At 43.1% G+C, this 26,970-nt stretch overlaps 1 protein-coding gene across 8 annotated transcripts; it reads left to right on the plus strand.

Annotated features, from left to right (window-relative positions):
* Positions 1-26,345, plus strand: LOC118367693 (disintegrin and metalloproteinase domain-containing protein 15-like). Of its 8 annotated transcripts, none has more exons than XR_004822155.2 (25): positions 1-1,083; positions 2,539-2,642; positions 8,786-8,862; positions 9,101-9,179; positions 9,321-9,397; positions 10,338-10,560; positions 10,701-10,766; positions 10,918-10,989; positions 12,205-12,374; positions 12,531-12,615; positions 12,737-12,885; positions 13,111-13,288; positions 13,855-13,947; positions 14,303-14,498; positions 14,909-15,017; positions 15,198-15,393; positions 15,555-15,632; positions 15,760-15,871; positions 16,034-16,193; positions 17,234-17,348; positions 20,114-20,179; positions 20,394-20,459; positions 22,981-23,049; positions 23,659-23,882; positions 24,348-24,492. XR_004822155.2 is itself a non-coding variant. In XM_035751286.2 (25 exons), the coding sequence occupies exons 1-25, from the start codon at positions 819-821 to the stop codon at positions 24,737-24,739; spliced, it is 3,042 nt and encodes a 1,013-aa protein (XP_035607179.1). In that variant the 5' UTR covers positions 1-818; the 3' UTR covers positions 24,740-26,345. The 8 variants fall into 8 exon arrangements, 7 of the variants coding, with proteins under 7 accessions (XP_035607179.1, XP_052350404.1, XP_035607180.1 ...); XM_035751286.2 differs by lacking the exon at positions 23,659-23,882 and adding an exon at positions 24,673-26,345 and having other exon boundaries at positions 24,348-24,517; XM_052494444.1 differs by lacking the exons at positions 22,981-23,049; positions 23,659-23,882 and adding an exon at positions 24,673-26,345 and having other exon boundaries at positions 24,348-24,517.
* Positions 26,346-26,970: the final 625 nt, after the last annotated feature.

Genomic DNA, 26,970 nt, shown 5'->3' on the forward strand with positions numbered 1-26,970 from the left:
GCAATGCTGACAATTGACAACTGGAGATCCAGCTAATTATTTGGGATGTCCAGACAATAGGATTACATATTGTCAGATTGAATAGCCTATGTCTGTGTAAGGTAAAGGTTTGCATAATTTAGTCACACTTAATTATCTTAAATGCAGGATTTTATAAATTGATTTTATTTTATTTTAAATTTGCTATATAGAAATGTTGTGTACGGTTTGTTAGAATGCCGTCTAGCATGTGACCGCGCAGAAAGATTCAGGCAGTAAAGAGTTAAAGCACAAGAGAAAATCCCGCCCTGTACGGGGGTTGAAATGCGATTACACCATCGCTGTAAACACGCATTCAGTCTTTTGCCCGAATGTCTTGCATGTGCGAAACTGTCTGCCTTTCAGGAATTAAGATATTCTGGATAGCACTTTGGGAGTTTAACAAGATCACAGTGGCTCATCTCCGCTACGGAAGGGACATATGTTGTGGTAGCTCTGAGTGTGAAGGTAACGGTACTGGAAATATGACCCTGCGATAACTGCGGACAGAGGCTACGGACAGCGGGCCGGTCTTGTTTAGAGGTTTATTACAGGACTTTGTGGTGTGGGCTAATGGCGCAGATAAATGAAGCCTCTTGAAATAAAGTTACGCGTTCGATTGACTGGCCCGTGCAACACTTCTGCTCTGCGCGTGTTTTTGTGGATGCCTATCATGGACTTTCGCTTGACATTTGCCCTTGTAGGCAAATTGAGGTAACCACATAGTTGCCTCCGACAGAACCTGTTGCCTTTCTCCGTTTCTGAATGCCTTGTTTTACATCCTTTAGGTGGATTAATTGATGGACACGAGCCAATGTCACTGCGCAACAATGTTTCTATCTGGAGCTCTGGTAACATTGGTGCTACTCGAGACTGTTACATTTCGCGGTACTCAATCAAATACGTTACTTAGTAGCCGTTTAGGATTACTGGACGATAACGATTTGCAGGAATATCTGCTGGTGGAAAGTCATTTGCACTCAAATAAAACAGAGATGGAGAAGCCACAAGAGAAGCTGTCTCCTTTGAACGCAACAACAGTATCGTCCCACTCCTCACTTACAAGTAGGTATTTGTAGTAACCCTAGTTTAGCCCAGGCAACTTCAAAGGAACTGTCATTAAAATGTAATTTCAGTCGTTGCCTGGGCACTCTCAAATGCATCCAAAATTACCTTACATTTTAGGCCTATCCTACAGTCAGTTAAACCTCTTTCGATACTGGAGCCTAGCATGTAACACTCTGCCAATTACAATTAATATTTATCTGATACCTTTACTTTCTAAACACTTATAATAACATGTTTCTAGTGAATTCGGGTGTAAGCCCAACCAGGACTTGGACCCTGGCTCAGTGACTGTCAAACCCAACACCTAGTGAAGAGATTCAGACCTTTTCGCTTAACTTTTAACTTGTTGGCTTGACAGTCGCAGGGCACATGTTCAAGTACCGTTGGGGCAAATTCTGTAAAATGATGTTGGAGGTGGCTTATGGTAGAGAAATAAACATTAAATTCTCTGGCAACAGCTCTGGTGGACATTCCTGCAGTCAGCATGCCAATTGCACACTCCCTCAACTTGAGACATCTGTGGCATTGTGTGACAAAACTGCACATTTTAAAGGGACCTTTTATTGTCCCCAGCACAAGGTGTACCTGTGTAATGATCATGCTGTTTTAATCAGCTTCTTGATATCTTGGCAAAGGAGAAATGCTCACTACAAGGATGTTAACAAACATGTGCACAACATTTGAGAGATGTTTTTTTGTCTGTATGGAAAATGTCTGCAATCTATTATTTAATCTCATGAAAACATGTTGCATTTATATTTTTGTTCAGTGTACATAGGTAGGATATTGTAAAATGAGCATTGGGAGGTGGTCTGCTGCTTTTTAGTCCTCAAGACACCTGCCAGCCAGCCAGTCATCTATAACAAGCCTAATACAGGCTCTGGACAACAGCTGTACTAGGAACGGACAGGGGACACAGAACCTCTTGTACTGAAGTTAATGCAGCTGTCTGTTTTATGTGTGTGTGAAGAAAGGAGTCAGAAGATATGCCGGCTGAGAAAGGGAGAGCATGAGCTATTATAAGCACATCCGGCATCACTGATTGGTTTGTGCAGTTATCTTGAATTGTACATGTTTAGATTGTGATGCAGAGTTTTTTCCTGGCATATTGAAACCATTTAATGAAAATTGTAGATTTCCTGCATTTCCTACCCTAAGCCTGTATACCACATTAGTTTGTCCTTACTATTAAGGGATATCCATCTGAGATGTGGCTAACCTGATCTTATAATTAGCATTGCCCCATGAGGAAGGGGTTCACTGACTACTAGGGCTGGGTAATAGGTTGCCATTAGCTGAGAATTTAGATTTTAGGGTCAATACTAGCACTAACAAAATAGTTTCTCCATCCTCTGATGTTATAGTATCAAAGTTATTTATTCATCTGAATATAGCGCCTCAGGGGACATAAGACAATATTTTCCTATGAATCCCATCTCTCCCTGTCCCCAGGTCCATTGCACCACCATGGTAGTAGACACGGCAAGCCACTGGAGAGGACCAGGCCCTTTGTGGTAGTGGATGGACACAAGAGAAGTCTGAGTGAGGCCTTGCAGGTGAGACTACAGAAATCAAGAGAATGTATGTGTGAGAGTATCGTTCTACACAGGGCCATTCACATACTATTACTCTGGGTCCTACTTCACCACCTGCTTTCTATTTCCATGCTTACATGTTACCATTCTTCATTCAGTGATCCCAGAGCACTTATAACGTGGCCTTTATTTGTTTTAGATAGTGTTAGAGGTTAATAACCATTCTATTTTTACAGGTCCCATAGGAATTCTAATTTTAAAATGCAGTTTTATATCTCAGACTAACATCAAACCCACACCTGGTTATTCCAATTGTGAGGCTCACATTTATTTATATTCGAAGGTCGTCAGTGTTATGATGTTCTCCTCTCTGGGTGGAGTGAGTGATATGGGGGAATTCTACAGGGTATGATTTCAGACCTCCTGTCAGCTGCACAGGAAGTGTCCGTCCTCTTAAAGTGCCCCAGTCCCCCCCATCTTCTTCAGATCATAGTTTTTATTCCGGAAGCTCCCTGTAAAGTATGTCAAGGCACCTACTTCCTTCCTCTGTTATATTAGCACAAAAAAGGAAGCCAGACAGCAGACCCCCCCACCCTCCTCCTTTCCAAATACACATAGAGGAAAGTAGAGAATAAGAGCATGACAGGGCTACATTTTTGCACATCACTTTTTAAGCCAGCTACTGGATTGGAATGTTAACTTTCAAAAGGTTGAATCCCATTGGCAAAGCAGTCTCCATCAGGCACCCAGACGTTTGTTTACTGGTTTCAAAACCAACCAGGGCACTGCAGTGTCATACAAATAACAGTTGAGTGGGCCTCATTGGCTAAGACTCAGTGGAGAGTCACTCCTAATTCCTACATTATTGTGTGGTTTATCCTCTGAATCACTGCAGTCATTGATGAATGAGTAGCCGTTTTTCACTTGTCATGAGGTTACTGCACCCACAGCCTACTGCTCATACTGGCGAACATAACACCAGTGACTCACATACTCACTCAAAGTACACGCAATGTGTAACCATGGTAACCGGGACCTGTTTTTAGATTGTTTGTCAGAAATGAGAGGAAAGGTGGGGGATGGTGCCATATGGGAGGGGTGTGACTATGTGTCTGGGATTCAAACTTTGTCCGTCCACCCTCATCAACACCCACCCATCCCCTGAACAATGTAATTCCTGTAATGTTCCATTTCCCCGTCCAGGGTATTCACGTGATAAAGATCACTCCATCCCCGAGCAACCACTTGTGCTCTAAATAACACCAATTAAAAGTATTTAAATTCACCACTCGAAACTGAGTGCAATTAATCACCACGATAATGTGCAACTTCATCACATTAAAAGTAGATCTTTATTTGTCTAACAAAGCAAGATTAGCTATAGATGAGATGATCGTAAATGTTCTCTCGAGGCAAAAATATCTGAGTGTATATTCTTCGCATAACACTACAATGCAATAAAATGCAAATGAATTACTTAAAAATCATACAATGTGATTTTCAGGATTTTTGTTTTAGAGTCCGTCTCTCACAGTTGAAGTGTACCTATGATAAAAATGACAGACCTCTACATGCTTTGTAAGTAGGAAACACTGCCGGTGTTTTTGCAGGTTATCAAATACTTGTTCTTCCCACTGTATGTGTGAGATATTAAAGAAGAAAACATGCCAGTCACCACAGTGTTAGTTTAATTTCTTATGGTGGAGCAGGCGACTTGTGTCCTCTTGGGAGAGGCACTTGACTTGGCCTGAATAGCTTCTGTCAACGTTGAACCATGACGAGATCTACTTTGTCAGACAAACTTTGAGACAGTTGCCACATTGATGTTTGAAATAAATGTTTTAAGAAGAAAATACAGACATGTATGACATGTTATCAGTTTGCAGGTAACGCTTTTTTGTTAAGTTCTGCTGCTCAGTGCTCACCTCTCTGGTGCCTGCTATTATTAGCCTCCACACCAACTTGGTTATGAATGGACTTGTGACACCACACACACACACAGCTCTGTGTAAGGCGTGCAGCAGGGGCTTCACCTTAATACAGCTTAAGAAGGGGATCTCAGCTAATTCAGAGCCTGATCGCTCTGTGTTGACAGTAAGCATTTCTGCCACCCCAACCCTTTATCCTACCATTAAGACGGCCGAGTGTGTGAGGGGGGGCATTATTGTCTTACACCCAAGCATGGTAAGTCTGATTCTTCATGTGAGGGGAAGAGGGGTGCTCTTATCTACTTAAGATAGTGTCTGTAGGGAAAGTGTGGTGGATTGAGCTGGTTAAAGAATGGTCTTGAGTTCATCTACAAGACACTGCTGGGTAAAGTCCCCCCTTATCTCAGCTCGCTGGTCACCATAGCATCACCCACCTGTAGCACGCGCTCAGGCAGGTATATCTCTCTGGTCACCCCCAAAACCAATTATTTCTTTGGCCGCCTCTCCTTCCAGTTCTCTGCTGCCAATGACTGGAACGAACTACAAAAATCTCTGAAACTGGAAACACTTATCTCCCTCACTAGCTTTAAGCACCAGCTGTCAGAGCAGCTCACAGATTACTGCACCTGTACATAGTCCATCTATAATATAGCCCAAACAACTACCTCTTTCCCTACTGTATTTATTTTATTTATTTATTTTGCTCCTTTGCACCCCATTATTTTTATTTCTACTTTGCACATTCTTCCACTGCAAATCTACCATTCCAGTGTTTTACTTGCTATATTGTATTTACTCCGCCACCATGGCCTTTTTTTGCCTTTACCTCCCTTATCTCACCTCATTTGCTCACATCGTATATAGACTTGTTTCTACTGTATTATTGACTGTATGTTTGTTTTACTCCATGTGTAACTCTGTGTTGTTGTATGTGTCGAACTGCTTTGCTTTATCTTGGCCAGGTCACAATTGTAAATGAGAACTAGTTCTCAACTTGCCTACCTGGTTAAATGAAGGTGAAATAAAATAAATAAAATCCCCAACCAGGGGTCCTGTTTATATAACCAGATCATTCATTATACCCCAAAAGTCATTCAAATCACTGAGTACTTCTCTGAGCCCAAGTGAAGGTAATGCCAGTAGGCAGGCTTTTCCTATTGGTGAGGTTAGTTCTGGATATCCATGCACAGCAGTAAAGAAAATAGAGGCACGCATGAGTTCCAGTGAAATGGTTTTCACTCTTGCCTTCATACCACAATCTGTTGAACATCTATAAACAGGAAGTGTTCACTCTCTGGTCCATCAATATGAATCCGTCAGGTGCTAGGGAAGATGAGCAGAGCCAGCAAACACTACTTTCCCTTTGGGACTGGAGTTGAATGTGACACTCCTCTACCTCATGTTGTCCATTGTACATGAATTCACTTGGCTGTTATTGTAATGCAAAGGGATACACAAGTCATGAACTAACCCAGAGATTTCCCCCAGATAGTGGACGTGCACACTCCATTCACATGTCCAGACTTGATCCATAAACAGGATCCAGGGCTGCTCTGGGTCAGACTAAATAACAGAGAAGCACTACAGGGACTGAGGAAGACAGACATCCCAGGAGCTGACTGATTGTATTTCCCTCCCTTGCACTCTTCCGTTGCGCTGAAAGAGCTGGAGAGGAATCACGACTTGCCCTGTCCCTCCCTCTCTCCCTTCCTCCGTTACACCCCCTCCGCCCATGTTCCCCTCTCCTCCTCCCTGGTTTATTTCTTCTCCTGTGGGTCACAAGCAGCTCTGGGTCTGAATGGACCCCACCCAGCATTCATGTGGCGGTGAGCTCATCTTGTTACTAGCAGGAGATCGGCCTGGGACATTTACCTCACTGAGGGAGAGAAGGAGAGGGGGGAAATAAGAGGAGAGGGTGAAGTTAGAGAGAGTGGGGGAAGGAGAGGTAATGGCAGCAGAGATGGAGTGGACATGGTTGTCGATAAGAGAGTGACAGAGATGTAAGAAGTCAGTGAGAGTGAACCGAGAGACCTGTAGCGAGCGTGACGTAAGGGTTCAGCAGGGGGGAGAGAATGGAAGGTAGAGACGAGGAGAGAATGTAAGAAATTGTAATGCTCAAATGAGAGGGTGAGAAAGGTAGAAGTGTGGCAACGACAAACAAAGTTTGGAGAGGGTGGGTGTTTCATGGCTGAGCTACAGATATTTGGGTGTGATCCTCCACTAGAGCCCTGAACAGATGTAGCTCTGGTGTGCTCTGGAAGGAGCCCTGTTTCTACTCTGACCTCTCACCCCAAAACCACAATCCAAGGCAGATTGCCAAAAGCTGCAGATGTTTGAGTGTGTACATGTACTGTATGTCTTCCCATCTCTTTCTCTCCCTTATTCTTTCTTCTATTTGGTTGCATAACTGACATTTTACTGTCGTTAGTTTTTTGCCTTGTAGTTTTTAGCCAGATCACCATTGTGCCTGGAGTCTTTGTTGGTTACCTATTGGACTCTTGCCCTGGCAGTACAACAACACAGACCCACCCAACATAAGTCAGTCACACTCTCCTTACATAATGTGGGGAATGACCTCACCAAAGCACTCTGATTATAATAAAGACTATAGAAACTAGAAATTGACCAGAGTTGTGTTTTCATTCAAATGTACTGGAAATCCCCCTCAATTATCATCATCTACTTCTGGGATTCTTCTTGGATTATGATATTATTGGATGTGGAGCCAGTTATATTTTGTACATATCCAATGACTGGGTTCCAGTGTGAATAGTTATGTTATTACTAATAGCCTCTTGGAGCCTATGGTAAAGGGACATCGTTGTGTCATATGAACCATGATGATGTTACAATATTTCTGGGACTGTGGAAAGTAGAATACTTCTGAGTGAATTGGGTGTAAGTTGTTGGATTTAGGTACCTGGCAATGACATTATCCAGCATGATTTTGCCGGTCCACAGAGGAGGTAGACGTTTTGGTTCCTCATAGTCACTAACCGCTACTTGGAACTGAACAGACCTCTCTGGCATATTGTCACCACCCATTACCTTACTGCCAGTACTCCTAGTTCTAGTCCCATTTCCAAGCCTCAGCCAATTCCTGTCAGTTAGCTGGAGAGGAGAAAGCAGCACTCTGCGGTGGGGAAGGAGGGAAGCACCAACAGGAAGGGTTTCACTTACTCACTGTCTTCAAAGGTGGAGCCGCTAAACGCGCTAGAAAGTGACTGATTGGCAGGAAGAGAGACGGTGTTGAGGGGAGACAGGTTAGTTCCCGCTGGGGGGAATGACTATAATGAGATGGAAGCGCAGGGGAAACGGACATGAAAAGAGGGATAGGATGTCATTTATCCACTGCCGCGCTGCCTCTGCGTTTGGTGAGAGAAATGTGCAGCAGGTAAAGGAAGTCCATTTATAGCCTGGTCCTTAGTGCCTATGAGGGGTAACCCTGGCTGACAGTCTGATTCAGCCCATTTGGGCTCTAGTAATGTGCTTAGATGCCAGTGCCTACCAAGGACTGGGTGCTGCACGCATTTAGAGACTGGGTCTATTTTAGAGAGCATGCAGGTGTAATCATTGACAGGTAGTGCTCAGGGGCGGCTGCAGCCATAGACAAAGTATAACTTTAATCGCACCATCTCATTTCGTGTCTGCTGACTGGTTTGATGGGATGAGTATTGATTGGCTGAAGGGATTCAAAGTATATAGTATTATCCAATCTGAGCATTGTGTAATAATGGAACTTTAGTGCAGAGAAAGGATGAGAGCTTCATAGCTGCCTACTACATCTGAAATGTTGTCCATCAGCCTCTAAAGGATATAGGTCATTGTGTACATAACCTGTTCTTTATGAACTATCCAGGACTTCCTAAGCCTGAATCCTTTAACCTTCGCAGGGTTAATAAGAAAGACCACATGGTGGTACTGGATATTACTGCTGTTTCACTAAGAAGATTGTCCCTTTGCCCCGTTTGCCACTTCAAGCTGCTCTTGGCTGCATTCGCTCATTAAGACACCCATCATGAGTACACCATGTTGAAACATTGAGCGATTACAATAACAACAGCAAGCAGTCATTTTTGTTGGACGATGAGTTAATTTGGCCACACAAAGTCCTTGTTCACCTTTAGCACAACAGTTGTTAGGGGGAAATGTACAGTTAGTTAAATTATCCACTGACTTATGAGGATACAAATCACAGTACACATTACCAGGTGTATGTTTCTTTTCCTTTCACAGAACGGTCACCCAGACAAGCTACAGTGTGTTCTTCAATTTGGAGGCAGCATCTATCTTTTGGACCTGGAGAAAAACCAGTAAGCTCACTAACATAATATACTCCCTTTTGAAATATCAGAAAATGACATATTTTAATATTAGGCCTTAGCTACTTGAATGGGGAGATGTGAGGCTGAAATGCCCCAACCTTTGCCATTGTTGAGTTAAGACTTCATAGTTTCATAAAGGTGTTTATCATTAGCAATATAAAAAAAATCGGACTTCAGACAAATCTTCAGAGGAAGTAGTAACAGTAACCCTGTCCTCTCCCTACAGTGATCTCCTGCCCAAGCCCCCCAATGTCTTCTACTACCTCCCTAATGGCACTGGGGTTTCTTTAGAGGAGAGCACAGTGGTAAGTAATGTGTTGTAAATGTTCTGATTTGTTATAGGTAGAATTGTTATAGGGATAGTTAACGGTAGTTCATATGAGCTTGGATAATAATGTTGTCATTATATTATGTTGACTACTCTCTCCCTGGTTGTTATCTCCTAGACTCACTGCTACTACCACGGCTCAGTGAGGGGCTTCCCACAGTCCAGGGTGGCTCTCAGTACCTGCTCTGGACTCAGGTAATAATATCAACTTTAACACTCTATGTGGCCTGTCAAAATTAGGATCATTTCCCCTCTGTCACTACCCAAAGGAATGTACAATTTCACGGAACGTCACAAGCAAGGCAACAGCATGCGAACAATGTTCCCTGTAGATGTACCCAGTCAACATTCTTGATTTGAGAATGGTGTCCATGGAAGTGAGATCATACAAATTCATACTGTGTAATCATGCCTTTTAGGTTTTCCATTAAAGAAATAGAGCCTAACAGCTCAATAAGTTTACCCGCATGACCTTATGACCTTAAGCATATGCATTTCCTTCTCTGTTATGTAATGGTTAATGCATTTAAAACCAGTAAAGTGATCTAAACAGGGGTCAGCCTTATCCCACTTAATCACCCACCTCAGTTAAACCCTTTGTGGTGCACTATATGGTAAACCTATTATTATAAAGGGGAAGTCTTTACTAAGGGCACTTTCACTTCATCAGCAGTACGGACGTCATGGTTATGTGAGTGTCATGGTTATGTAAGTGGGGCGGAGTGATCGACTGTGAGGTGGCTTTAATCCAATCCAGATTAATCTGAAAGAACTCTGACCTCTTCAAGCATACTAATCACCCGATTTGAGAGAGTGCCAGTTTTAATCTGGGGTCCCTTCCGCTGGCTTGGATACTTTAGGGATATCCAAATGAACTTGGCGGAAATCCATGGAAAATCCTCTTGACCTTTATTTAGAGTTGGAGTTATTTAGAGCTCTTTACTGCGTGGGCAGACCATGTGGCCATATACTCGGTTTAGGGTCATGTTTATGTAGCGAACGTAATCTGGTTGCTAGCAGAGCCTTGAACAATGTCCTCACATGAAGTAACTGTATTTACCTTGAACTTGGATGGCATTTTTTGTCCCTGTTGACTCCCTGTTGAGAGAGTCCTGTTTATTCCCCTCTCTCTCAGGGGCGTGGTGGCCATCAACTCCACCCTGAGCTTTGAGCTGCAGCCTGAGGAAGAACATGAGGAAGGGGCAGAGGAGAGTGGAGGGGAGGAGGAGGAGGAGGAGGAGGAGGGGATGCACCTGCTCTACTCCACTAGACCTCTGGAGAGGGGTAGTGTTGGGGGCTGTGGGGTGTCCCATACACCTGTACCTCCCATCCACATCCCACCACAAGTCCCACACAGGGTGAGAGGGGCTGGAAGCACAATCAAATGTTTGTTTATCCTGGGATTAGAACTACTGACGTTTTGCCACTGCTGGTAATTGTCGACAACGTAGTGTACATTGGCCCCAATGTCTTTACTTTACACTTTGCTTTTTTGCAGAGTAAGAGGGACATTCTCTCAGAGACCAAGTACATAGAGCTTGTGCTTGTAGCTGATCACAAAGAGGTAATGTACGATAAGGCTAATGTATGAAAATGCCCCCTAGTGTAAGCGAGGCACTGACATAGGTGCACTTTGAAGAGACCCCAGTACATTTAGACCAATCACATCATGTTCTGACTTTATTGTCCTAACCAATAACTGTTATTTTTTACAGTACCGTAACTATCAGAAAATCAACAAGACTATCATCTATCGAATGCTGGATGTGGCCAACCAAGTAGACTGGGTATGTAACCTAATATTAAAGTTGTCTCCTTTTCACCTCATTCAACACCTGATTTACTTGACAAAAGCCACATCTCAGTAAGTGGTCCAGGTAAGTCGTGACATGGCACAAGTGGTGGGGTAGGCCTTTCCTCTTCTATCGTCTCCTGCTCCTCTATTGTTCCTCAAGCAAGCAGGAGGCCGACGATATCGCGTATTCCCAACAGAGCAACTCCTTGAATGCCCTACTCCTTGAAGTTTGCAGGTGTCTAAAAAACATTATTTTGCAAAAAACAAATGTTTTCACCCTTTAGTGTGTGTACTTTACTGTATTTATACTTGGGATATCACTTTTCAAAAGTCAAATTAAATTGCTGGAGGATGTCTTACACACAGTTTATTAGGTACAGCATCCCGTTCATGAAAATGGTTCAGCAGGCAGACTGGCATCAAGGCATTCAGTTACTGTTCGGTTGAACGTTAGGGGCAAAAGGAGCGAACTAAGCAACCTTGAGCGTGGTGGGATTGTCGGTGCCAGGCGTGTTGGATCCAGTATCTCATAAACGGCTGGCCTCCTGGGCTTTTCACCCACGACAGTGTGTAGGTTTTACAGAGAATGGTGCCACAGACAAAAAACATCCAGTCAGCGGCAGTCCTGTGGGTGAAAACAGCTCGATGAGCGGTTAAAGGAGAATGACAAGAATCGTGCAGGCAAACAGGCAGGCCACAAACAGGCATATAATGGAGCAGGACGCCATCTCACACACAACTCGTCAATCCTTGTCATGGATGTGCTATTGCAGCAGACAACAACAACTCCTATCAGCTAAAAGCAAGAAGAAGCGGCTCCAGTGGGCACGCTATCACCAACACTGGACAATTGAAGAGTGGAAAAACATTGCCGGGTCCAACTTAACCTGGTTCCTGTTGCGTCATGCTCATGGCAGAGTCAGTATTTGGCATAGGCAGCATGAATCCATGGCACCGTCCTGTCTGGTGTCAACGGTATAGGCTGGTGGCAGTGGTGTAATGGTGTGGGGAATGTTTTCCTGGTACACATTAGGTCCCTTGATGCAAATTGAGCAACGTTTCCATTCCCCAAATAATTCAAGCTGTTCTGGAGCCAAAGGGGGATCCGACCCGGTACTAGATGGGTGTACCTAATAAACTGGCCACTGTATATTTGTGTTAGATTTTCATTGGTTTGTCATGGTGGTCCTCATCTACCCCTCTCTAGTTCTACCGGCCGCTGAGTGTGCGTGTGGCTCTAACTGGGGTGGAGATCTGGAGTGACCAGGATAAGATCCAGGTTGACAAGAGTCCCTCAGACACTCTCAACCGCTTCCTGGAGTGGCGCACCAGAGAGCTGCTGCCACGCCTGCGCCACGACAATGCTCAGCTCATTATGTGAGTAGTCAAATGGACTTGGTTGAAGTTAATCGGTGCCTTTCTCACACCTGTACATTATGGAAGCAGATTCATCCCAAATACATGTGTATATACCAGTGGATGGCCTCTGTGAAAATAGACTAACTATAACTGTATGTGTTTGATCTGTTCCAGGGGGGGCTCATTTGATGGAACTACAGTGGGAATGGCATCTCAGTCTTCCATGTGCTCCAAGGACCGGTCAGGAGGGGTCAATGTGGTGAGTTAGTTAGCTTCAGTTAGGTTTATCAGTGGAGTACAGGGGTATCTGCCCCACAATGACAGTATAAGTCTGGTGGTAGACTGACTCTGTGTGTCTCTCTCTTCCTCTCCGTGGGTAGGATCACCTGGTCAGTGTACTGGGGGTGGCGTCCACTATTGCCCACGAGCTCGGGCACAATCTGGGCATGAATCACGACACGGCCGACCGGCGCTGCCAGTGTCAGAATGAACCACGCCTGGGAGGCTGCATCATGGAGCCATCTACTGGGTGAGGGGCTAGCAGGCTATGGTGGGCTAGGTTTGACGTGCATTACAGAAGCACCAGGCCATGCAATGTCGATGATACAAAACAGAGGGTCAGTTATGTGCAGCTGTGATCCTCACTTGCCTTGTATTATGTTAATTTTTAGGCACTTCATTTTAATGCACTTGTAAGAAGCTCTGGATAAGAGCATCCACTAAATGTCTTGTTCTCTTTGCCCCTCTCTTCCAGTTTCATGCCAGGCCAGCTGTTCAGCAGCTGCAGTGCCAGAGACCTGTCCCTCAGCCTGCTCCATGGTGGGGGGATGTGCCTCTTCAACGTGCCCCAGCCTGAGAAACTGCTGGGGGGGCCACGCTGTGGAAACCTCTACGTGGAGAAGGGAGAGGAGTGTGACTGCGGCCTGCTGGATGTATGTTGGACAGTAAATTTGATATTTTTAGGGAGGACAGCATAACTCACCATAGATGCAGGTTGACGTTTATTTGGATGAATCTTGCCCTGGAAGCAGCTGTTAAGTCAAAATTGGCTATATTATACAAAATTTATGAAAACAATTTTGCTTTTTGATCTTAATTTAAGGTAAAGGCATAAGGTTAGCAGAGTGGTTAGGGTTCGGTTTAGGTTTAAAATCTGATTTTATGGCTTTGTGTATGTGCCAGCTACTGACCACCGTACACAGCTGCCTCCTGGACAAGATTCATCCCAATGACAAGATTCATCACCAACTTGCCACCATAGATGAGGGGGTATTCAATTAGGGGGCCCACGAAAATATATATATCAAATTTCACATTTTATTTTATATATTATTATATTATTATATATTATTATTTCAATGTTTATGTTGCTAATGTATGATGGGGGTCCCAGGGTCGCCAGTTTGCCTGGGAGGGGATCCCTGGGAAAGAAAGGTTGAAGATCCCTAATTTAGGGATTAGGATGAATTATTAAGTGTCTCTGTCTCTGGGTGTCCAGGAGTGTAACGATCCCTGCTGCAACGCCACAACCTGTAAACTGGTTCCTGGGGCCCAGTGTTCCTCCGATGGCATCTGTTGTGACAACTGCAGGGTGGGCAAGCCTCTCTGCCTCTGTCTCCTTCACTGGACTCTTACTGACACACACTCACACACTCAACCCCATCACTGAACACACTACTGAACACCTACATTTAAATCAGCTCAGTTCATTAGTCTCATATTTATTATAACTATAATTATATATGTTATGTTCTTGTCTATTACGGTTCTATATTTTGTCACGTATGTTTTATGTGGACACCAGGAAGAGTAGCTGCTGCATGTGCAATAGCTAATAGTGATCCTAATGAACTAAACTATTACATGATCTATCACAAGAATCTGAACAAAGGTCCAAATCATAAACTCCTTTACTGATCTACTGTCTATTTTCTCTGTCTGACTAGCTGCGTTCAGGTGGATGGATGTGTCGGCAGCCCCTGGGGGAGTGTGACCTCCCAGAGCACTGCACTGGTACCTCTCCCTACTGCCCCCCCAACGTGTTCCTGCAGAACGGCGAGCCCTGCGAGGAAGGCTCCTCCTACTGCTACAGCGGTGTCTGCGCCAGCCTCAACACACAGTGTCAGATGTTGTGGGGACCTAGTGAGTTACACTATTGGTCAAATGTTCTGGACCCGATAGCCATTGGGAGTGATACCACTGTGGGGAACTAGTGGCTAGTTATTTTGACTTGTTTCAGTACTTTTACCAAGTACTGTGGAACCTCAAGAGATCTGAACCCCAGAGTTCTGGACTGACTGGTCAGCGGAACTGGAACTTTTAAAAGCAACAGAGAATACTTCCCTGGACAAAGGATTCCTATATATAATGTCAGTGTTTGATTGAAGAAACTGTTTTGGCGAGTTATTGCATCTTATCAAATCTTCATGTGCCATATGTTGCAGAGATGGAGAATTAAGAATGGCTCATAAACTCAGGCAGTGTTGTTCAGACACTTTTACTGTAAAATCTTTGAGACAACTAGGATTGTTTGAACTCCATTTTCTTTTCAGATTCCACCAGGGCTCCGCCTGTCTGCTTTTCCTCCGTCAACAAACAGGGCAACAAATATGGTAACTGTGGCCAGATGGCCAACGGAACCTACATTCCCTGCCCTAGCAAGTAGGTACCACGTTCATTAAGGAACATCGTAGCAAATGTTTTGCAACAGATTACACATTAGCATATTTTATTGGTAAATTCCTGTAGTCCTGCCCTGATTCAGTCCTTTTTCTTCCATTTGGTGCCTAATGAACACTTCCATATGTCTGACTGTTGCTCTGACTGTGTCTGACTTTTCAGAGATGTGCATTGTGGGAGGCTCCAGTGCCAGGGAGGCAACGACCGTCCGTTGCTAGGCACCAGCGCTGAGATCCTGACCACCAAAGTAAAATTTAACTACAGCGACTTTGTCTGCCGGGGAACCTACTTCCACCTTGGCGACGACGTCTCCGACCCTGCCATGGTGGCACAGGGCACCGCGTGTGGTCTTGGCAAGGTGGGCATTTCCTCAACTATAGAAATACAATGCAAAATAATTCTGTTTTTGTGGAACGGGTCATTTGACCCTTTGGAATAGGGAGGTTTTCTGTGTTGTTATCTAAGCTTACATGCATATCTAAAATGATGATTGTTATTACTGACCATGTTGTGGTTCAGGCCTGTTGGAACCAGCGGTGTCAGGATGTGTCTTTGTTCGGCGTCGATGAGTGTCAGAGCAAATGCAACGGACACGGGGTGAGCAAGCCAGCTGCCTGTCTCCCCTTATAGAAGTAATATTGTATAGCTCACAATAGACTGGCCCAAACTGTTGTTGCTGTTAAATGAATAATATGGCTCAATATCCTCTCTCTGACATTGCCAGGTGTGCAACAGCAATAAGAACTGCCACTGTGATGTGGGCTGGGCTCCTCCAGACTGTAGGTACACGGGCCATGGAGGCAGTGTGGACAGTGGCCCTGCAAGAGCACCTAGAGGTACCTCACCGTTCCTCTGTTAATGCACAACTTGACTGCACTCATAGATTTACACTCTTTATCTTAATCAAATCCTTGAGAAATTAGTAAGTAACCTGCACCCAGCTTTAATTCTATGTCTGCCATGATAACCAAGACCTCCATTTTTTTCTGTATCTCCAGGATCTGACCCGGCACGTGTGGCCTTGCTGGTCATCTTCCTCTTCGTCCTGCCAGTGGTTCTCCTCTTCCTCGCCCTGCGTTTCCCCCGCTGTCACCGCAACCTACCCTGTCTGGGCACTACCAGCCTCTTCCACAAGGGCACCGGACGCCAACAGAGCCGGTGAGAGCCCTGATCCAGGGGATACCAGCTGTGTTCACATATTAGTTACAGTGTTTATATAGTATGTATATGTTTGCGCAGTGCAGAAAACCGCTATCAGTATGGACAGAATTTCGGCCATAGTGTTTTTTTAATAGCTATAATGGAATGAAAGGGGCTATAGCCAACTATGTGCAAGTTTGAAACCTTATGCATGTCCAATTATCTTGCACTTCATCAATCAATGGAGGTCAGAGTTAACTGTGTTTTTCAGTACTCATAATTCAGTGTGGTCAGTGTGGCCCATAGTGAGAGTTGGGGCTTGGTGTTTGCTGTGGAACAGGCACTAAAAGGTACTAAATGTTAAGGGTAGAGTAAAGGCATGGAATTAGTTTCTAGCTGCTCAGTTTTGGGCTGTGTATTTACGACGAATCGTTACTGAAGTGCAACGTTAATGCTTAGTGTTCCATATAACACCCAAGAGTCTCTCTAGTTTGCAAAAATATCTGTGAACGTTGGTCCATATTAAAATAAGTCACTATAATCTAAAGAGAGAGAATTTGATTGATCAGTTTTAGTTCAACATATGTTTTTTGAGTAATCAGCTCAGATACTAGCGATGCACTTTAAGTAGGATGTAACGACCAACTAAATGCTACGAAGGCTTTGGGGAAACTCACCCCAGTTTAGTTCCCCATTTCTTCAATGTTTTAGATAAGACTCCTTTAGAGCCGGTTTCGTGGATAGTGATGGTGACCATTCTGTAGAGTCTCAGTTCTATAAGCTTATTTTGAGTGTTACTTCTGTCAACCTCATTTCTACTTGTACTGCACCACTGCAATGACCTTTGACTCTTTAGAACCAGAACTGATTATTCCCCTAGGTTGTAATATCATGTGTATTGTAACCAAACAGCCATTCTTTGAGGACTGGACCAGTGTTATAGAGAAACATTATTCTTAACTCTTATGACAGTGCTCAGCTTACTATTTGTCAGCACCCCATTATTGAAATTGTGGTATGAACTTTATGGTAATGTGTGAGTGTGTGCCGTCTCCCAGGACCCCGGCCACCGAGCGAGTGGATGCTCGTAACGGGGAACAGGTCCAACCACTGAGGTACCACTTAAGCCGCCAGAATGACATCCAAATGACCCCGTCTCCGCCTTCTAACAAGGTACCACGATGACCCAGCCTGGTCTTCCCTGACTGTCACTCAAATAGTTTTTCCACCTGCACTGTTCATATGTGCCCTTTATTATAGGTACATGAAATCGATAACACTGACTTTGTTGTAATAATATTAGCTATTCAACAGACGTCAATCTCTTTGAGTTGACCCACATGAAAAAAATACTACAATTTACTATAGAATACTATATTACTCACTATAGAATTCTGTAGTAAACTGTAGAATAAGGATTAACATGGGTAATCGAGATCCCTTGACTGACCCATAAACACACATTTCCCGAAAATATTAAATGACAACACCTGGAAAATTACAAAAATGCTCCCCAATGTCGGCACTAATGCAATTCCACAAAATACACAACATGAGCATTATCAGATTTGCAAAATATTTAATAGCACATTATCCAAACAGGATGTCGCATGGTAGCCTTTAGTCTAGCGTATTTACTTCACACAAAGTCACGATAAATTCAAAGTACACTCGTAATTGCCACTGCTGGACTGCACACGCGACTCGACTGCAGTTAATGAACCCTACAGGAAAGCCCTACAGTATAACCTATAAAACAACATGTGTCTCTTTGAGCTGTCTTTGCCTCTTCAGTGAGTCTTCAGACAGTCACACATTTGATAGGCCTATGCACACTTTATTACATAGTCATCTCTGTCACAGGCATGAAGTCTATGGGTAGGGATGAGGGGGAAATGATATATTCTCCTGTCCTAAAGCCTAGGCTATTTTCTAATCCAAAACCCTGACTCCTGTCTTGCATGAAAATTCCTAACTTTATTCTGTAATCCATAGGTTGCATTATCAAAGCATGTCTCTCGCCTATGCATGTCAAAATACCTTTAACATCTCTTTAACTTCTCTAACCTCTCTGCGCTGTCTCGGACTTGCTGCCATAGAGCTTCGGTAGAGAATGTGTGCTCAACAAACAATATGGGAGGAGATATGGATGTTTTGAAAACCGAGTTACTTTGATGTTTAAATTATCTCCACTCTTCATCTTCCTGTTTATTCTTGAGCTGATCTGCTATCCGTATGTTCATTAACTCGATTTTTGCCAAAAAGAGGAGATATTCTGTCATTCGTTGAAGGTTATCTAGCAAGCTTAGCAACTTTGGTAATTTGACTTTTTGTTTGACTGTCGCTACAACGTTTGAGTGATTCAACAACTCTACTCTGGGTGTGCTCTGTGTCGAGATGGCTTACTGCTGAAATTTGCTGGATTAATTGAGGAACGTAAAGGCTCAGAATTTATGAACGGCCTGTTCACAACGATTCACAACGAATGTAATTATCGATCAAAGACCGTTACTCTATCATTACTAAATATCAGTTTAATTTTCTCTGAAATCTTTACTCTCTTATTTGGGGAGAACCCTGGCAGAGTGACCATATCTTGGTTTTAAACTCTTTAAATGGGCACATCTGATTTTTTGTTGTTGCTATTTACCGGAACTTTCAGGATAAATATTGTAGAAACATCTCAAGGATGATCAATGGAAACAGGATGCTCTTGAGCTCATTTTCGAGTCTCATGGCAACGGGTCTGAATACTTATGTAAATGAGGTATTTCTGTTTTGTATTTTTTTTGTATCCAATGCTTCCCATAGTTGGCTTGATGTCCTTTGGATGATGGACCATTCTTGATGCTTTGTCATTATGGGGTATTGTGTGTAGATTGTTGAGGATTTATTTTCATTTAATCCACTGTAGAATAAGGCTGTAACGTAACAAAATGTGGAAAAATTCAATGGGTCTGAATACTTTCCGAAGGCACAGTCCCATTGTATTTCTTTCATGTGGGGAGCTATGTAAGATTTGCCTGAAGATGGGGAGCATAAAGACATTTTAAAAAGCATCTAACACATTAACAAGGTCTACAGTAACTACACTGAACAAAAATATAAATGCAACATGCAACAATTTCAAAGATTTTACTGAGTTAGTTTATATAAGGAAATCAGTACATTTAATACATGTATTTAGTCTATGGATTTCATATGACTGGGAATACAGATATACATCTGTTGGTCACTGAATGTTTTTTAAAGGTAGGAGCATTGATCAGAAAAGCAGTCAGTTTCTGGTATGACTACCATTAGCCTCATGCAGCGCATCACATCTCCTTCGCATAGAGTTGATCAGGCTGTTGATTATAGCCTGTTCCACTCTGCAATGGCTGTGCGATGTTGCTGGATATTGTCGGGAACTGGAACACATTGTCGTACAAGTCTATCCAGAGCATCCCAAACATGCTCAGTGGGTGAAGTGTCTGGTGAGTATGCAGGCCATGGAAGAACTGGGACATTTTCAGCTTCCAGGAATTGTTTACAGATCCTTGCAACGTGGGGCCCGTGCATCATCATGCTGAAACATGAGGTGATGGCGGCGGATGAATGGCATGACAATGGGCCTCAGGATCTTGTCACAGTATCTCTGTGCATTCAAATAGCCATCGATAAAATGCAGTTGTTGTAAACAAATTTGTGCACAACATTTTAGAGAAATAAGCTTTTTGTGTGTATGGCATATTTCTGGGATCTTTTATTTCGGCTCATGAAACCAACAATTTACCTGTTGCGATTATATTTTTTTTCAGCATATGTTCAAGAAACCAATTAATATTTTCTCAATCTGAGTTGTATATGTTCTGCTTAATTCTAATAACTAATTTACCCCCCCAATGCATGTTTCCATTGGCTGTCAAAACCCTTTGCCTCCTGTTTTCTCCTATCAGGTTCAGGACAGACCTGCTCCGCCTACTAAGCCACTTCCTCCTGACCCTGTCTTAAAACAAACCCAGGTAACCTGGCCTAGGCCTGTGAGGTGATGGGTAGCTTGAAAAATGCTTGTGTGTGCGATGCAATGAGATGAAATCTCTAACTTATTTATCATTATTTATCTATAAGAATCCTCATGTTTTCTAGAACTAACATTCTGTCTTTATGTATGTGTAGTTGCAGTATTATAGCAAAGCCGTGTTTGTTCCTCTACTTTTTCCAAACATCCATCATTAGATAAGAAAGAAACGGCCAGCCCCCACCAAGCCCCTGCCCCCCGACCCCAGCCCCCCTAACAACCAGGTACAGTCAGAGGTTGCCATCAATGACGAGGTCTTCGTCCATATGTAGTAGTAGTTGTAGTTGTTATTGTTCAGAGCTGTGGTTCCAAAATTGCAATCACCGTTTTTGTATCTGTTTAGAGGGCCATGCCATCACACTGTTTCTTTAAAATTATTCTATGAGGGGGCCTCCTGAGTGGCACAGCATCGCAGTGCTTGAGGCGTCACTACAGACCCGGGTTTGATCCCAGGCTGTGTCGTTAGGGGAGGGTTTAGCCAGCCAGGATCTCTTTGTCCCATCGTGCTCTTGTGGCACGCTGACTTCAGTCGCCAGTACTGTGTTTTCTCCAACAAATTTGGTGTGGCTGGCTTCCGGGTTAAGGGAGCAGTGTGTCAAGAAGCAGTGCGGCTTGGCAGGGTAGTGTTTAGGAGGACGCATGGCTCTCAACCTTCACCTCTCCCGAGTCCGTACGGGAGTTGCCGCAATGGGACAAGACTGTAACTACCAATTGGATATCACGAAAAATATATTCTATGAGGATATGACATGTCAGTCTGAATGGAAACCTGCATGTACAGGGTGACTTACAAATTGATGTTGAAAACCAACCACAGCATTACTTTGATTATTTAGCATTCCTTACTGGCATGGGGGAGGAGCATGTTCCTCCTAGTAAGCGTCAACAGTAGCCACAGTGTCTAATGCTTAACAGGGGTTTATTTTGGACAAGATTAACTCTCCTGTTTAGATGTGTAAATCTGCACTTAGCAAAAGAACCCTCCACATGAGCGAACTCTAGCCCCAGCTTAGATCTGGAAGAGTAGCCTATGTGCTGAGACACAATAATTGAACCAGTTGACAAAGACTGTGGCTCCACACACCAGAGTTGTTAATCTCTTTATTTACATTCACTTTCATAAATTGTGTGTCGAATCTTCTGTGATGATGCCTAAAAAACACGGTAGGCATTATTACATAACATTCAAATCTAGAGCGACATCGTTAATTAGCTGACGCTCTAAAGTTAATGTACGCTGAGTGTACAAAACATTAGGAACAACTTCCTAATTTTGAGTTGCAATCCTTTTTGCCCTCATTAACAGCCTTGAATCGTCGGGGCATGGACACTCAAAGGTGTTGAAAGTGTTTCATAGGGATGCTGACCAATGTTGACCCCAATGCTTCCCACAGTTGTGTCAAGTTGGCTTGAGTGGGTGGTGGACCATTCTTGATACTCTCGGGAAACTGTTGAGCGTGAAAAACTCAGCAGTGTTGCAGTTATCGACCCACTCAAACTGGTGTGCCTGGCACCTACTACCATACCCTGTTCAAAGGCACTTCAATATTTTGTCTTGCCCATTCACCCTCTGAATGACACACATAAGCAGTTCATGTCCCAAGGCTTAAAAATCCTTCTTTAACCTGTCGCCTCCCCTTCATCTATTGTACGTGGATTTAACAGGTGACATCAATAAGGGATCATAGTTTTCACCTGGATGCACCTGGTCAATCTGTCATGGAAAGAGCATGTGTTCCTAATGTTTTGTACACTCAGTGTAGATTCCCTACTACTGTTCCTCAAAAAGTGTCTTGGTCAAGTTGCTGATTTCTAACGTTTGGTCAGTGTGGGCAAATCCATCTCATCTGTATGGCTTTGAGGAGCACTGGTGTCGCTCATCTTTCCCTCTTATCATCTACTTCCATGATTGGAATCTGTCTTGTCAATAGTAACGTAATGGATTCTCTGCCATTACTTTAGAGCGCATTTGTTACCTGCATGGAACTGAGCATGATGGCGAATGAATAGAGGTACAGTGGGGCAAAAAAGTATTTAGTCAGCCACCAATTGTGCAAGTTCTCCCACTTAAAAAGATGAGAGAGGCCTGTAATTTTCATCATAGGTACACTTCAACTATGACAGACAAAATGAGAAAAAAAATCAGCAACAGCCCAGCAACAGCCCCAAAACATCACTGCTCTAGAGATCTGCATGGAGGAATGGGCCAAAATACCAGCAACAGTGTGTGAAAACCTTGTGAAGACTTACAGAAAACGTTTTACCTCTGTCAATGCCAACAAAGGGTATATAAAGTATTGAAATAAACTTTTGTTATTGACCAAATACTTATTTTCCACCATAATTTGGAAATAAATTCATTAAAAATACTACAATGTGATTTTCTGGATTTTTTTTCCTAATTTTGTCTGTCATAGTTGAAGTGTACCTATGGTGAAAATTACACAATTGGTGGCTGACTAAATACTTTTTTGCCCCACTGTAGCTGTATCGTCTCTGTGGTTTGCTAATATAAATGATTTGTGTCTTTGACATCTCATTGCATGAGAATTCATCTGAAGTTTGTTGTTTTTATCGTACAAAAAGCAAACGTTTGAGTATTGTGACTACTCTGGAGTCTCATTCAGTTAGAATAGCTGAATAGTCCCTTTCCTTTGGTTGGTCTCTTCACCCTTCTCTCTCATTCTCTCTCTCATTCTCTCCATCTATTTCTCCTGTTCTTCTGTTTTCCGTCCGTTATTCTAGCCATCGTTGAGTCGGCCAGCTCCTCCCACCAAGCCTCTACCCCCTGACCCTGTGCTAACAGGCAGCCAGGTACCAGAGTAGCATGTAGACATGGCTGCATGTGGGCATTGGCATTGGGTCTGATTGGTTGATTTATGTGATGAGTGGGGTGGGTTGGTTAATTGATTGTGGAGGAATTTAATGGTTGATTGTGTGGTTAATTGAGGAGTCTGTCGTTGATTGGTTGATTCGATGAATTTTATTATTTGAAACAATGAATCTAATCACACTAATCAAGCTTTAGTTCAGAATTGTATTGCTGAATTTACAGTTATGTGCAAATGCAGATAAAAAAAGTACTTCATATTCACTCCCTTAGACAGAAGTGGAAGTGGCTCTAAAAAGTTGGTTACAAAAGAATGCACAGATAATCTATAGCTATAGCTAATGGCAATGTTAGTAACTATTTGAAAATAAAAAAATATTTAGGTGAAATTTACATTTTTAACTGCATTTTATTGATGTTGATACTTCATTTGCATATTAAACCATGCTTAATATATTGGTGTAGTGTAAATACACTCACTGGTACAGCACCCCGTTCACAAAAAGGGATCGCTTCTACAGACAGTGAGTCACGTGGCCGTGGCTTTCTATATAAAACAGGCATCGAGACATTCAGTTACTGTTTGATTGAAGGTTAGAATGGACAAAAGTGTGAAAAAACATTGCCTGGCGTGACCTGCGTAGTCCCAGTCCCAGATGGAACAGGCTGTTCGCAGCATGAATATACCACCGTTCATTAAGCAGCAACTGCATGATGCCATTGCGTCAGCATGGACCAACCTCCTTGTGGAACGTTTCTGACCCCTTGTGGAATGCCCAGACCCTCTACTAGATGTGTGTACCTAATAAACTGGCCGGTGAGTGTAGTTTGCATAGTCCATGTACAAACAGGCAACCTTCAACACATCAATATCAGCAAGTCGCATAAATGATTTCTAGTAATATTGTCAGAACAGTTAACTAAACCAAAAGTGAATCAATTAAATCTACTTTTGGTCTAGAGCAGGGATGGGCAACGCCAGTCCTCGGGAGCCATAGTGGTCACACTAGTTCCTCATCCCTAGCAAACACTGCTGATTTAAACTAATTGCGTTTTTAAACTGAAGATCATTAGTTGATAATTGGAGTCGTGTGTTAGCTGTGGCTGGGGCAAAAGTGACAGTAATCAGGCCCCCAAGGACTGGAGTTGGTCTAGAGCCCTCAATCTTCAATTGTCTTGTCTCTGTTACCTAAACTCTGTGTGACGAGATGGCTATAATCAACAAAAATCATCCTGTGTCACACCTGGATTGTATTATATGTTTCTATTGTATTTTCTTCAGGCCCTTGTACCACCCAAAAAACCACCAGCCCCCAGGAAGTCCTTGCCTTCGGACCCCCCGTCATATCCCACCCATCCTGGGTACGCTGCATCTGGTGCCCTCGTGCAACATGGAGCGAGTATAACTTCAGTTCCACCCATTGGCCCTCCTGTTGCAGCCATCCCTTCCAGGTACTTCAGTGGCTGTATTGTTCGGCTAAGTTGATGAATGTATAGATGTCAGATGAATGGGCAGATAGACACATACAGTTGGCGTTGTACAGTATTGTAACAAAGGCTGGAGGTGACCTTTTCTATCTTTCTATATCCCTCTCTCTCTCACATAGACGTGCCCCTTTACCTCCAGTACGGACGTCACAACCCAGAAAACCTAACTCGACACCTCCGATTTAACCACCAAAGACCCTCAAAACCACTAGGATTCTCTTAAACCAGACAGCACGAATTGCACTGATTCAGCCAGGAGTTTTATTATGGAGACCCTTATAGGACGGCTCAGAACCCAGAAGTCTCCAAACGAAGGCTGCGTTTCACTCTCCCTGCCCTCCTAAACTATTTCCTGTTGCCTTCCTACTGAGAGACTGACAGGTTCCTTGGTTGGTTACCACGTTGGGACAGACTGGGACTCCGAGCAAAGCAGAGAAGGTCTGGAATGTTCAGTCAGGTTGATCCGTTGGCCATTGAGAAACTGAATGGATGTAGTTAAGTATCCGTCAAAGATGTAACACTTCATGAAAACTGTGTGGCTTTTGACATTAACTGACAATTACAAAAACGGATGTCAACACAGAGGATAAGCTCAATCAAGATTAAAGGCCCAGTACTGGTTTTATGGCACTAGCACATTTGAATATGCTCTGTGATGCTTCAGAATAGCTTATTACTCTTCAAATTATAGGTTGAAGCCCAAGTCATCCTCCCATTCCGACTGTGGCCACCATTTTGCAGTATTTTATTTTAAGTGACTTGGCTAATGCAGGCCTCAGGAAACAAGTCCAGACCACCTCTGGCTCTCTTTCTGGAATAAAGAAGCATATCAACACTTTCATTCACCGCAATGATTCCTTTGATCTCCATCACAATGGTGTCATTGAGGGGGAGGACCTTGCATGCAACCCTCTGACTAATGAGATGAAATGAGAATAATGTCACAGAAACTTTAGCCGTTCTCGGTTGCAGAGCTGTACAACTAACTGCACAACTGTAGATACCTGAGAATTGTAACTCGCCTACTGGTTTTAATTCTACAATAACAACTATTTAAAAGCCAAAGAGATGGATCTCTGGAGAAGTGAGGGGGGAAGTAGATTGAACTTTGTGAAATGCGAGGTCACTTCTCGAAGACTGACCTACGTTGTGACAGATCGGTTGCCTTTTTTGCACCTTTCAGTTGTGCCGCACCAGTTTTGGCCGAAATGAGTTAAGTGCACTCCTAGAATGTCTTTACATATTCAGGTGAATTAAAACCAAGCCATGGGATTCACTTCTAGCAGATATGATAATTGAAATTGGTAACTGATACTCTTCATCTTGATCCAATCTGACAATACTTGGATAAATGAGTACTGGTATGCAATATACATTACAAGCATTTCAGATCATTTGACTGTTAATTATTTTGATTAATTACTAAAGATGTCAAGGTTGATTTATGAAAACCTCTAAATGGCGCAGGCATGTGGTTATGCCTTCCATCAGTCCATTTGATTTAGAATTTGTTAATGTCCTTTTTTGACCTTCTACTGACAATGATCTGTTCCAATGTTCTGAACACACTCTCCCTTTGGTTCTATTCATATGTCTTACATTTCTAATACATCTGATTATCAGTATGAGAACACTCAGATGTAACACGAATTGTTACGAATTTTGCTCAATGCAATTATGAGATTGTCTTTTCAGGAGACTGTTCTACTTTGACCTCTGTCTGCAGTTTCCCTACTGTCTCAATTGAGACATTCACTGCTGCAGAGGGAAATAAAACAGACTGGAAAAATGACTGTTTTTTTTGCCTGCTTAAATGTTCCTCTTTTGTATGAACCTTTTGGGCTGACTTACCCTTTCAAACAGTGATATCACAGCACTGGGTGTGCAACTAAGTTGAAACAAGACAGGGTGCTTGGGAAGGAGGAAGGGGTTCACTGGATGATGATGATAATAGCTTGCATGCCAATTTGATCTAATACATTCTTCACATACAGTGTGTGTGTGTGTGTGTGTGTGTGTGTGTGTGTGTGTGTGTGTGTGCAGCCTGGATTTGCAGTGACTGGTTTCAGGGGATACAGAAGTGAGAAATTATGTCATGTTGCTCTCACGTTTAACACAGAAGGAAACAGAACATTAATAGAAGGCTTGATTCTGAGTCAGACTTCCTCTGAACATTTGCTATGAATTGTGCAGTTGGGTTAGGGTTTTGGGGAAATATGTATTTGTCTATCTCCAAGTAATGGAAGATGAGTTGGTCTATTTTGTAATTTCTTGAAATGCTTGCCTACAGTATTCTTCATCTCTGTTGTTGCTCGTGTCAACCCTTTTGGATCCATAAGTGTAGGTTTTGATGAAATGTCATGACTGCACTACGCACCGTTCACCCGTGCACACAGTTGTAGAAAGTGTGTTGTTTA

This window comes from Oncorhynchus keta, chromosome 34 (assembly GCF_023373465.1).
Source record: "Oncorhynchus keta strain PuntledgeMale-10-30-2019 chromosome 34, Oket_V2, whole genome shotgun sequence".
In the NCBI taxonomy this organism is placed as follows: Eukaryota; Metazoa; Chordata; class Actinopteri; order Salmoniformes; family Salmonidae; genus Oncorhynchus; species Oncorhynchus keta.

Excerpts from the sequence above, each read along its gene's own strand:
- LOC118367693 (XM_035751286.2), top strand. The coding sequence starts at position 819 with ATGGACACGAGCCAATGTCACTGCGCAACAATGTTTCTATCTGGAGCT. Across the intron at positions 12,886-13,110 it reads ATCATGGAGCCATCTACTGG|TTTCATGCCAGGCCAGCTGT; the intron begins GTGAGGGGCTAG and ends CCTCTCTTCCAG. Across the intron at positions 24,518-24,672 it reads GTTGCAGCCATCCCTTCCAG|ACGTGCCCCTTTACCTCCAG; the intron begins GTACTTCAGTGG and ends TCTCTCACATAG.